Raw genomic sequence first — 14,126 nt, 5'->3', positions numbered from 1 at the left:
TCTTGCCCTCTTAACATTTTTCAAACACTCTGGGGACATAAAAACCTAAAGATAGTAAGTTTGTGGTGACAATCTTTAATAATACAGGAGCTACTTAAAGGAGACTTAGGGAAAATTTATGATGGAGTTTATTTAATGCAACACAGTAAATTTTTTATCATGTACTTGAAGAAAATAAAGGCAATTATAGGTAAATAAAGAGCTGGTTCTGGCTACATCTCTTAAGCTGCCCTGTAATAGTTAGATACTATGAAACCATATGCCACTCACCTTCATTCAGGCACAAGGACCAACTTACACAGGAAAATTCTGCTCATCCCCATGATGCGACATAGGTATCATCACAGTTTCTTTTTTAGAAAGGCATTCTAATCACTGAAACTACTTCTACCTCTCAGAGGCTGGTTTGAAATACCTATATTTTATTATCAATCACAAAATTCACCCTGTTCTCTCTGCCTAAAACTCTGGTCCCAGATCTTCCAATGGTTAACTTCATATCATATAGATCTCAGCTCCAAAGGCACTTCTCAGAGAAACTTTCTTCTCTGACCACCCTCGCTGCAGGAATCACCAGGGGTCATCGGGAGGCATCATTATCGTTCCCATCGCCCTGCTGGTCGCGGGTAAGTTACTGTAACTTACTATTCATTGACTTGATCACGGACCCTCTCCCCCCACTGGAATGCATACGCCATAAGAACTGAGATACTGTTCATTTGTTAACTTGTCCCTGGTACCTAGAAGAATGCCTGGCATATAGTACATGTTCAATAAACATTTAATAAATAAACTCATTAACTGCCAGACAAAGAAGGGTGATTAGGTAGACCCTGGTCATTTCCATGCACTGACTCTCCTTTCTCCTGTAGGATTCTCACTCCGAGATTTACTGCTACCATCATGCTAGCATACCAGGAATACAGAGTCTTAGGTTTAAAACTCCAGTTTTGATTTGGAAAAAAACAAAAACAAAAACAAAAATAATCTTTCAGTATTTACCCTTTAGCACTGCAACACAAATGAACAATTTTTAAGCTTTTTTTTCACACAGGAATACGCAGGAATAACAAGAAAAAGACAATCATTATAGAATTACACATATTCACCTCAAAAAGTTGGTAAATCACCATCTCCTTACCTTAGTTCACCCTCCTAGCTACCTGGACACCTCTAATGTGGAAGTGCTGTCATAAAACCTACTCCATGGAAACTCACCCAAGTGAGAGAAAGAAGAAAGAAGGGATGGAAGGCAGGGAGGGAGGGAGGGAGGGAGGGTGGGTGGAGATGACCACGTTCTAACTCTGCAGTTTCCAGACGATCCTCGTTGTCAGTTCTGGTTTCCAGTCTGAGAGGGCATTCCAGCCACCTCTTACCACTCACCCTCTTTAACAAGTGCTGCAAGCCAGGTGGTTTCCCATCTCCGTTTTTTCTAATAGATTACTCTCCTCAACACTTGCCTTGCTAAGTCCAGCTCAACTTGTAAAAGTTAGCTGAGGAGTCCTCTCTCCCAGGAAGCTTTCCTTCATTTTCCCAGGGTAAGTTAGGTGTTCCTCCTCACAGATTATAAAAAGCTGTGTCTGCATCTGTCTTCCCTTTTAGACAAATGTTCTTGAAGGCAGAGATAATCTCTTACTCATCACTGTAGTCCAAATGCCTCGGCAAAGTATCTAGTATTCTTCAAGTGAGACTCTGTCTCCTGGGACAGCGCCCTTATCCTCAACCAGCGTCCACCATAACGAAAGATTAACTCACTACGACCAGAACATTGAAAACTACAAGTACAAAACCGTGAGAATCATTCTTTCTCAGGTAAAACTTACATAGATAGTAGAGCTACATTAGAGGAGGTAGATTTGAATATAGAATCACTGACATTTCCGGAGGTTGGTGCTACAGACTAATTTTTAAAATCCATTAATCTACCGCATCCTACGTTACTCGTTCTGAACTCACTGCTTACTGTAGTCTGTTCTCAAACGGCTCTCATACACTGCCTCAGTATGTTTTGGTTTCTAAATCTATGGCCATTCCTCAATGTTTTGCATTCCTTAGTGTTTATACAATTTAGACGTTTATGCTCAATCCACGTGAAAAACAGAAATAACTTGGAGGTTAATGTGCCAGAGATCAGAGAACATATAATATGCATGGTGGGAAAAAGCCGTGTTTAATATACCTTTGTAAATATGTAAATGAAGAAAATTATTAATGGTTTAAAGATAATTTCTGGCTTATTTCTGATCAAGTTTTCTTTCAAAGGAAAACAAAAGAATTAAGGTAGAATTAAAATCAGAAAAAGGTGGGGAGGAGGTATAGCCCGTTGGTAGAGTGCGTGCTTAGCATGCATGAGACTGTTGTGAACTGGGGAGGTTCAATCCTCAGTACCTCCATTAAAAACAAATAAACAAACAAACATACCTAATTAACCCCACCCCCAACCCCACAATAAAAGAAAAAGGAATATAAAATAATTTTTTTTAAAAAGAATGAAAAAAAAACAGAAAAAGGCACGGCCAAATGAACTTTTAAGTGCTGAGCTTAGATACTCATTGCGCAGCATTGACACATAATGTCTATTTTGCAGTGGGCAGATGCGTTCAAATTGAATTTTCCTCCTCAAGAGACTTATTCTTTTCTAATAATCGCTGAATAATAAGTATTTTGAATTTTCTATTTTCTTCTCTTGTACTATGAATAGATTTTGATACCATACATTTTGCACCTGATTGAAAAAAAAACCTGGTTTGTCTAGAGCATTTGATTCTGTGTTCCAGACAAACCCACTACTAAGAACACACTAAACTGTGAGTAAACGCTACCATTCACTTCTTTAATATCTCTTTTTTGAGACCTACTGAACTGTTAATTATATTTCAAAGTTTACTTGAAAATGTGAGTTCACGTGGAACAAACACATGAGGCAACACTCCCCAAGTCACCAATACTCTTTATTTTGAGCCATGATGAGCCCTTGTGTATAATTTATTGCAATTTCAATGATATTTCTCAAACAAATCTTAAATCATTTCATTGGCTTTTTATCAAGAAAGAAAATAGCTCTAGATTCCTTTGAAAAACAGCTTTACTGAAATGGAATATACAAAAAATAGGGCCAAGAAATACCCAAATCTTAAATTATGGAGACTCTCTAATTTTGAACAGAATGCTGCTGTAAATCTAACACTCATTGGCCTATTATTCGTATCTCCTGCATATGCTGCAAATTTCCAACTAAGGACCGTCTCTTATAGCAAATAATTCAAACCACATCACTTCATCTTTTTAAAAATTTGACATAATTTTTATTTCTAAGACAAGGCTTTAACCAAGAAAAAACCTCCTTTCATTTAGTTATAAAGTGTAATTTCCTGAGAATTGCTATTTATAAAATTTCTCCTCAATGAATTCATAAAATGGATCCTTTGCTGATTTTGTTAATTATATATTACTAATGGAAAAATTCTACTTTTTAAAATAGAAATGACCCTTTTAAAATAGAAATTATGTCTTCTTTCTTTATAAAAATAAAACTAACCATTGTTCCCAGTTTGCTAAAACTTGTAAGAAAGAAAAAGTGCTTTGCTTTGTTTTCTCTTAGAATTAAAATGCTGGGGAATCAAAGTTTTAGTTGTCTAAAATATATATATTAAATACCCTATGAAAATACAGTCGTTCAGAGTTCAGAGACTGGGAATCTCAATTATTTGGAAAGCCTCAATCCTAAAAGTTAGCTTTAAGGATTTCAACCAATAAAAATCTCTTTAATATATGCAAATTGAACCTTCCTCAAATTCTTACCTAGGCAATTAATTGTGTGTAAAAGAAGAAAGCAAACTAGAAGAGAAAAATAAATACTATTATTACAGAAAGGAAAAAAATGGTAGTTGATAAAGAGACAAGAAAGACTATCAAAATGCACAGATGACCTGGAAATTCATACAAAAGCATCTGCAAGTGAAAGGATGTGGTATCTGAGATATGGTTCAAAATAATCCAAGTTTTGGGAGAATCAAATGAGGGGTATAAATGAGACAGATTTGGTCATGTGTTGATTATGGAAGCCAGGTGATGGATAAAAAAGGTTAAAATAGCATTCTACTTTTGTATATGCTTGAAACTTTTGCTAAGAAAAAGTAAAACAACAATTAAAAAAAAAACATGGAATTATAAGCCAATAGTCCCTGAGTATCGATTAGTTATGAAAAATCTTCTAATGGCCAAATTCAAAGGCCTTTTTTCTGTTCTCATCTTATATATGATCTCTCCACAGAATGGCACTGCACCACACCTTTCCTTAAAACTCTGTTGGTCTCTTGTTTCCCAAACTTTCTGACTCCTTTCCTCTCAATCCCTTTAGCTGTTTCTTCTTTCTTTCCCTGCCTCCAAAGTTTGCAGATCCTCAAAGTTCTTGTCTTTTCAAACTTTACAGACAGTTGCAAGGCGTTAATTATAACTAGTGCCAATGACCATCAAATTGCCATTTTCCACCTCCATCTCTCGGAGGTGCCAGAAGTGAGTTTCCAATGCTAGACATGAGAGTGTACTCGTCACTTGGGTAAATACAGACCCATCACATTCTACCACATCTCCTCAGCTGCAGATGAGCATTTTCAACTTTGCTTGACACATCCACTGAGGTCTCCTACGAGGACCTCAAATTCAATATATGTTTGAAAAAAACAGTTCATAATCTTTTCCTACATTTCTCCACCAGAAGTAGTAGCTTTCCTCTCAGCTTTCTTATTTCTGCTAATGGTACCCAATCAGCCAGGCGTCAAAGTCATGTATGTCTGGGCACTCTTTCTTTATATCCTTCCAATTCAATTCCTTCCTGTTGCCACTGCTACAAAAGGGCTCTCAGTACCTCTCTGCTGAGACTACCACCGAGGCTTCCTAACTGGTTTTCCTTCCTCTTGTAACTTCTAATTTCAGTCCATCTCATGGACTTGCCAGATAAATATTCCTGAAGGCTACCCCTAAAGATTTCACTCCTCTGTTCAAAAACCTTTGATGGATCCTCTCTGCCTAGTAAATAAACCTAAATTCTCTACCCAGATAGTCAATGCCCCTTACATCACCTAAGCTCCAGTCAGACTGAACTTTGATGACATTTCATTTATCCATCTATGAAGACAGGGTGCCCTTTTCCTTCTGTTATGACTACAGACGATGTAACGTAAGTCTTACTTCCTCCCGACACTTGTTGGCTGTTTGAGGAGAGGGACTGTATCTTGGTGCCTTCCCACAGAAAATAGCAGTCGTGTTTGTGACAGAAGGAAAGTAAGATTTCAGAATAACACCAAATTAAATTTACACTGCAAAACAGTATTTCAATTTTCCTTCCTGGAGATGTAGTCTTTCCAGAGTGCGTACATAAAATAGAATCTAATTTTACCTGTTATCACATTTATATCTGGGTACTGGTTTTCACACAGACCGACGGCTTTGCTATCCCTCTCAAAAGCCTCTCGAAGTTCTTTCTTGACGGCTGCCGAACCGCACAATCGGTACAGGCCTACCACCTAGAAATGAAACAATGGCCACATTATGGTAAATTGGATAAACAGAAAATACAATAGTGCAGTATGTATAAATCACATGAACTTGGTTATCAAATATGTTCTGGTGGCATTTCATTAAAAATACCTCAAACACAGCTTTTGAAAATCTCACCATAGACTATACTGATTATAGTTATATAGATTAATAAAACATGTTCTATTCTTTCATTTACATTCCAGCAATATACTATGATTTCTGTAGTGCTGGCTATCTTAAGCAAAGATACAATCTCTTCCCTTTAGTTTTATACGCTTAACCAGTATCTCCACGCCCGATGAGTGTGCCCTTTCACATCTTTTGCACTAGACTGAAGAAACACAGCATAGTGGTTAAACGAGGGTTTTAGATTCATGAGCCCCACTCAGTCACTCCCTGCTTAGTGAATTTGCGCAAGTTACTTAAACTCTCTAAAGCTTGGTTTATTTATTTTAAAAAAGTATATTTTTGAAGTAAGTTTCCAGTATACTATTTGTATAAATTTATCTTAAAATTCTTTTTTTTTCAGGAAGAAATAAGAGCAAACCTAGGATTCTTTTTAACTTATCAAATTAATTATAAAGCAAAGGAGGAAATTCAATTAAAATAATATATAAATGGTAAAATAAAACCTCTAGTTCAAAATGTACATAAAAAACACAGATACCACCCACCCCCTCCTCAACCTACATTAAAAAATCTGTTTTTTAAACACTGTTAGTTCATACAGGTTCTAAAATATTAAATCTTAAGACATTCACTAGGAAATCAACACAGTATCTTAAAGAGAAAATACGCCTGATTAAACCATTGAAGTTTTTAAAAGAGTAAACCTTTAAGAAAATTAGGAAAAACAATTGGTGTCTTGTACCCACCTACACTTCCACATCAAAGACTATTTAGGAAGTTTAATCATCTTGAATTGAAAGAAGTTATAGATAAAGAAATTATTTCACGACAGAAATGAAGTAAAAACACACAATGGGACCCCCAAGGATTTGAACTAGGGACCACTTTAAAGGGTTTAACATGATCTAGAAGATGTACACGAAGGAAATTTCCAGGTTTACTGATGACACTGAACTCTCCTGAGTCCTTAAATAACTGACAGGACACACTGCAGAAGGCAGGTCTCAAAAGTAGCAGTAATGGATACGGGGAAAAGTTACCCGAAATATTTGAGATGACAAGCTATTAAGCACTAATGAAAGGTAATAAGGAACCTACCACTATTTCTAAGAGAATGTAATTCAAAGTGCTGATACATTCCAAAGGATCAACATAATATGGGAAACCAAGGATTACACTGGGAAGAAGATTCCAATTTCCTACCCATCCACATTCATGGTGAATTCACACTGAGAACAGCATGCACTATGCTGGTCACATCATCGCAAGGAGGAAAGGCAGAGCAGAGATGATCCAGAAAATGAAACTAAAACATTAAGCAAGGTCAAAGGAAATGCTACCACATTAGTAGAAACTAACTTGAATACAGCCTTTCTGGTGTAAGCACAATAAAATGTCACAAAATCCCATAGGATGTATCGCCTTGAACTTGAAAAAGAGATGAACCTAGAACAAGTTGAAGAAAGCAATACTTCAACAGCAAGTAATACATTAATGGAACGTGTTATCCCAAAAGCTGAAATCACACATATATTTTTAAAGGTGAATAAAAGAAGGAAGATCTAATATAGACATGTCAAGGGAAGGATAATTTAGGACATAGCCCTAAGTTCAGAGGCTGACTTCTTGAATCAAACACTTAAAGTACATGCTTGACGCCTCTATTAGAGAGAGAATCTGTACTGGATGAACCGTAAGTGTGATTTCTAGAGTAATTTTTCCCATTGGAAGAAAGATGAGTGGTAGCAGACGTCAAAGCATTTGGAAGATGCCACAAACTATTGTTGTATGACCATCAAAATCTGATTTTTATGGTAAAAAAACAAGAATAAGTACTGACTAAAAAGGTAAACAAAATTTAAGCAGTATGCTGGTCTGTAAAATGCAGGCATAATTAGCTTCTTACTGTATGTGTGTCGGGGTGGAACAGGAAGACGCAAAAAAGGCAAAACAAGAAAACGTGTTTAAAAAGTATAGCTCCAAATGCACAACTGCAAAATTTACCTTTTATTTCACAGGAAGTAATTCTTTATTGAAATGACTCTTCCTAAACTTTAAGTATAAAAATGAAAAGCGCTGCTAAAAATATTTTCTTGGCATTTTAAATCGGTCACAACGGTCTTTTACACTTGCTCTTTATAAAATATTTTCTGAAAATAGACTGCAAAAGTACAGTGCTCTTTGAGTTACTTATTTCAATACACAATTGTAAAAGTTTGTTTAATAATTAGCTTTTTTTTAAAAAATGAAAGCAATGATTAGCTTTAAAGTCTACCTAATCTCTGACCTCCCTACATGCTGCCTGAAAAAAATGGAGGGAAAACAGAGAAACTTAAGAAAAAAGTAACTGGACCAAAAGTTGGATGGGGAACTAAAAGCCTCTCTTCCATACAGACAACATAAACTCGACTTGACAGAATCACATATCTGAGAAGGGGGTTCAAAAATTCAAATGTCCTATCTCTCAGCTGCAGGAAGCTACTGTGTCTATTTTTGTTAATAAAAACAAGTAAGACCCACAGGGATTAAGTGACTTGCTCAACATCACACAGCCAATAACGTAGGAGAAACCAGAATCCAAGTCTCCTACATCTTAATACAAAACTCCACTAATTCATCCAGTTTCTACAGTTTTCATGTTAAGTTCAAGATAGGTTATTTTAAGTTCATTTCTACATACTTATAAAGAAATCATACTTCAGATTTTGTGATATTTATCCTCAATGTTTTTTAATCAAGGTTGTATATTCTGAGAGCACTAAAGCAAAATATTTCCGAAGGTAATGATTTTTAAGCTTATTTTGTATTCTAAGAATTAGTATAATAATTACTTGTACCTCAAAATAATATTGTCAGTTATATGCCATTTCTCATTGTCATAGTCTACATGTAGTCATGAAAACAAAGAAAGATAAAGTCTACCAACTGGTTAACATTTACATATCTCGTTACAAATATCACCAGGTCTTTTGTTTGTTTTAATGGATGCTTTTACCTTCTTATTAAAAGGAAAAGAGAGTGAGATGTGCTTTTATTAGTAGGACCTCTCCTTATCCTTAGATGCAAAGCTTATACTTTCCAAAGAGTGGAACGAGGGAGAATAGGAAACATGGCATTAATTTTAGGAGTGAAACAGGGTTACAAGATTCACTGTTGGAACTTTCTACCAAAGGAATGTCAAACCATGCAGAAACATTCCTTAAATGAATTGGTCTTTGCCTATGTTATCCGCACTGGCTTTTCCTAGGAATGCCATTGTAAAGCAATCTTCATCTTTAGGAATGGGTCCACGCAGCTCTGCATCACAACATAAATTATGGGACCATCTAGCATGCTTTCAATCATTAACAACATAGGTTAAGGTATAAATTATACCCTAAACATTAACGGAATAAAAACAAAGAGGAGGAATGAGAAAAGGTCTAAGTTAGATTTTTTTTTTACCTTACCTTGAACTCCTTCCCCCAAGACTTATTATAAGTTTAACTAATTAATCAAATAGACAAAGAGGCAATAACATAATACCTGACAGCCTCTCTTTTCAATTTCCATAATACATTTCTGAATCAGGAGTGGTACCATCAAGCCTGTGTTTTCTTTCTCTACAACTTTTCGAATATCAACGCCAAATATTTCTGGTTCTCGATTTGCATCTAGTCCATGAAGTGAATTCTCCCACTGTTCCAAAAGAGTCACCTTCACATAAATAAGACCTCTGGGTTCAAGTTTGACAGCCAACTGATGTGTCTTTGTCACTCTGAATAAGGTGGGAAGAACAACAGTTCCATGGCAACACACTCGGTTTTTTCTTGGAGTGGGCTCCCAACTGAATACTACTAATTTCAAATGCTGTGCGTTTTCAATTTCTATGTTGAAAGTGTGATCCATGTCTAAAAATGTTGTCCGGCACGTAAGCAAAGCTGTTCTGGCTTTGTTTACTGAATCGACCTGAATTGCACAGAAGACATCTCTTGAATCTATGCGAGGTGGTTTTAAGTCCTCAGCACCATAGAAGTGCACGCTCATGAGCCCCGATATGTACTGTGAGCACTTGGGCTGATCAGAAAAGCTGTAATGTCTAAAAGCGTCAATGTCTATCTCATTCTTGCTGCAATTATTTGGAATTATTTCTTTTCCTCTTGCAAACTTGTTTTCAGATCCATGTTTGCTAGATTTAGCTATAAGTTCAGGTGAATCTCCATCACTGAGGTAACCACCTTTGCAGGAATACTTAGAACTCACAGAAGTTATCTTCTGGTAGCTGTGCTGAGAAGACACACTGGTATCAAGATGGTACCGACTTATAACATTCCTCCTAGCAGCTGTGGTTGTGTTCCCAGAAGGCAGAATAACTGCGTGATGAATTTCTTGACAGTTACATTTAGACAAGGAAGGACTATTATCTGGACTGTTTACATAATTCAAGGTTCCTTTAACGCTCAGTTTTCGGCTAAGTTCTGGCAACCTTTTCATTTTCATGGAAAGTTTCCTCACAGTTCGTGGAGATTTTATTTTATCTGGAAAAGACCAATTAATTGAACTGCCTTTCTTCACAGAGCTAGGGCTTGGAGATGGTTCTATAACTCCCAATTCAGTCTTATTTGTAGCAGCTAGGATCCCAGGACCTTGGGGGAAAAAAAAAGATATTATAAGGTGATATGTTTTTATATTTAAGGGTCTTAAACTTTTATTCCTACTTTATAACCCACCAACTTAACAAACTGTCACATGGACAGAAATTCCTCCTTGTCTCATCTCAACAGGGAGACCTAGTTAAGTTTGGGTGAATCTCCACGGCCATGTTCAAGCAGAATGCCAAGATCTACACACAGCTTAGAGTGGAAAGAAGCACCTCCCTCTCCACCTGCTTTTCTATTCTGAAGGTTTTGGGGGAAGGGTGATATAGGTTCTTTTTAAAATCTCTCCCACTACAATATTCTTCAGTGAGTATATATAACTGTTAACAGTGGATATCAGAAAAAAACTAGGAAAGCTTCCTATTTTAATGTGCATTTTAGCATATTAAAACATTTACTTTAACATATTTCCTATTTTGGTATATTTATTTAGAAATCCTACCTATTATAAGAATGACTCCTCTATATTTACAATCCTCTAAAAACTAAATTTAATCACATAGCATTGCTGGTTAAAAAAAAGTCAAAAACATAAGAAGGATGTAATTTTGGCAACTAAGAGCCCCCTTCTTGTTCTAAAATTCTATTAGAACATATCACCAAAGGTTATATAGAATGAACTCTAGTCAAGCAGGAATAACTGAATATTGAATATCATAAATCTAGCTAAATAATTTTTAATACTGTATAGACATCTTCTTTCTTATATTATTTGAATGCAAAAATTCCCTAGAACTTCAAAAGCTAAATTAGGGCCTCTCCTTGCAATTGTAATAAAGGACAGTACAGAGATATAAATATGTTTTCTTATTATTTTCTGTTTTCATAAAGGGTAAAGCATTAAAATGCTTTTTAATTTTTCTCCATACAAAAATAGCTTTATTTTTTTCTGAATGTCAAAACTATTCAGGTTTACAATAAAAAGTTTTTTTTTTAATTCAGAAAAGTACAAATAATTAATAGCCCATACCACCAAGAGATTAGTCATCATAAAACCACACTATCAGGAGATTAAAAAAGGTACAACTGTGGTGAAAATAATATTAAAAGGAGCTTCATGTTGTTATTATTAAATTATTGATATCTAATTATTATTAACATAATACCAGCCAACATCTAATGAGCTAGACAAAGTATGAAAAATTTAATACTTAGTATATGCAGATCCTCATTTAATTCTCATAACAACCCTAAGAGTTAAGATACCGTTAGCACCCCACTCTCCAGATAAGGAACCTTACGCACAAAATGTCTGATTTGTCTAAGATCACAAAGTTGCTGAATAGAAGAACCAGGACTCAAAGCTACACACAGGCTTTCAGAGTCTGCGCTCTAAAATACTACACTTTCAGTCTCTCCATTCTTTTAAACATTTTTCTGTTCCACACGTACACATCAGATTGATTTTCAAAGACCTTTCTTCAACTACTATTTTGAAGTTAACAAAAACTCCAGTTTAAAAAAAAAAAGAATGTACAGCCTAATCAATTTCATTTTAAAATCTGAACCTGTTCCTAGTAAGTTTTCAAACTGATAAAGCAAAATAAAAATAGCATCTAAAAATCTAATATTATATAGATTTAAATTATGCCTTTAGAAGAACCATGTAGTATTTCCTAATTATTTAAAATTTAAATTAATTTTTCATACTTTAACTATTCCTTATAAAGATCCTTAGGGGCCCTATTACATAGAGGCTACTCTATGTAATACAACAATTCAAATGAGGGAAAAAAGTGTTTATTCATTTCAAAAATCAATAGATTAAATGACCTTTCTTTAAAGTATTAATATAATATTCTCCCTCCACCCTTCTTTATGTGTGCTAACGACAAAGCAGTTTCTTTATAGAGAAAGGACTATTTTAAGCATGCCTGCTGGGCTTTTCTGGTAAGCAACTAATAAGAAATGGGTGCTTGATAAACTAGACAAAGCATCCCCTTGTACTATAAATGGTAGTCTACTGGTTTACTCCCTACAACATTCTACAGTAATGAGAGCCCTCTACAGTCCACCACCTATTTTGTCATGGCCTAAAAAAGACAACCAGTATATGAAATTGCTCTAGGTTTTATTAAATTATTCATGAGTTAATCTAACATTCTTTTTTTATACTTTGTGCATTTAATATTTCCTAGTGAAACTCTTACCTAATTATTGAAATACCGTATATGTTAGTAATTTCTACTGCAGACAAGAATGAATTCATTAAAACAAAAATGCTTTGTTTTCATAAAATCCACCAAGTTCAACAATCACTTAAAATTACACAATTATGTTAACCAAATCACAGATTAGCTGTAGCTTATAAGGGGAAAGTACAAAATGAAAATCTATATATAAATGTATGTATACATACACACCAAAGTTAATAAGCAAAAAACAAGGCATAATTGTGTCAGGATGACCATAGCATTATCATTTATATTAAAGATACTTAAGCTTTGTGGGGAGAGTATAGCTCAGTGGTAGAGCATATGCTTAGCATGCAGGAGGTCATGGGTTCAATCCCCAATACCTCCAGTTAAACCAAAAAATAATAATAATAAATAAATAAACAAACCTAATGGCTCCCCTCCCAAAATACAGACTTTCCTACTTCTTGATCAAAAAATTATTTTGAAATTCAACCATTCTCTTTACCTACTTCTCAACAGATTTCTGCCACTGTTGCTAAAGAAAACATATCACTTCCGGTAAGTGACCTTTCTTACCAAACTTAAAAAAGAGATGACATATAAATAAATTGTCTAAATATTTCCTTTGGTCAACTTAGGAATGTGCTTATTATAATAATACGCTTAGGAGGAGAATCACAGTAAGAAAGAAGACACAACTGACAGCCTTATTGTACTTTCAAGTTTGGGTGGTGTTTCGTGTTTTTTTTTTTTTTTTTTTTGTACTGTCTGTCTTTCCAGATTCACAACTTGCCACAAACATAAAATAATAAAGTTTAAAGAAGTATTAAGTCAAAGTGTAGCTCACTTTGGAGACACTGGCTGTCTAATGTTGCTCTTATCCTGTGCCCTCCGCCTCTTCTGCACTATCCCACACCCATCACTACCTGCCTGCCCTGCTCCTGCTAAGCCTTCCTCATACTCCACCCAGATCACCACCTGTGTTCCAAACTATTATTTTATATAGTATTTATTCCCCTTCCCATCCAGATTACAAAAGAAACACACATTCACTCTGGAAAGATCAGTCTATAATTAGAAATGCACACACACACACAATTTTAATCCCAGCACTGGGGAGTGGTGGGGGTGGGGGTGGCAGGCATGAACACTTCCAGAGTAGCTTTTCACTGTTCCTTTCAAAACTGGCATCACAGTGTATACACTGTTTTTTAACTCACTTTTTTCTTAGCAATATAACATTTACTCCTCCTCACATACCAGAGAAAAGGATCCGAATGCAAGTAGTTTATTTGTAAAGTACAAAAACATCAGCAAGAAAGTTGAGGAAATTCAGGAGAAAATTCAAGGTGAATTATCAAGGCTGCTACCACTGTGAGCAACTGGAGCTTAACCTCGTGAGAAAGCCCTGGGAAACAACGTGGAACTAGCCCATCCAAGGGCAGAGGGAGCTGGGCTAGGCCTGTCGCACAACTGGGACTCACTAGCTGAGGGGCGCGCCCAGGCTGCTCCGCAGGAGACTCCCTAACAGTTCAGAGGGCGGGCGTCCTCAAGCAGAGAGCAAACGGCCCGTGCTTGGAAGTAGGCTGCCTCCGTTCAAATAAGGAGTAGAACCCAAGGGACACGGACGAGCACTACCAGCATCTGCTACACCCCACATCTCTGAATATTTTGTACACTT

General features: G+C 35.9%; 1 protein-coding gene across 3 annotated transcripts in view; it reads right to left on the bottom strand.

Annotated features, from left to right (window-relative positions):
- SYDE2 (synapse defective Rho GTPase homolog 2) overlaps positions 1 to 14,126 on the bottom strand; it is a 37,933-nt gene that overhangs the window by 13,304 nt on the left and 10,503 nt on the right. For all 3 annotated transcript variants that reach the window (XM_010987175.3, XM_031465507.2, XM_064493383.1), the window contains exons 3-4: positions 9,196 to 10,295; positions 5,399 to 5,525 (exon numbers count right to left, since the gene is read on the bottom strand). In XM_010987175.3, the coding sequence (XP_010985477.3) occupies positions 5,399 to 5,525; positions 9,196 to 10,295 (1,227 nt within the window). The remainder of the gene's footprint in view (positions 1 to 5,398; positions 5,526 to 9,195; positions 10,296 to 14,126) is intronic.

The sequence above is a fragment of the Camelus dromedarius genome, chromosome 14 (assembly GCF_036321535.1).
Source record: "Camelus dromedarius isolate mCamDro1 chromosome 14, mCamDro1.pat, whole genome shotgun sequence".
NCBI lineage: Eukaryota > Metazoa > Chordata > Mammalia > Artiodactyla > Camelidae > Camelus > Camelus dromedarius.
Note: the sequence above shows the minus strand (reverse complement) of the source record. Positions and strands in the feature narration are given on the sequence as shown.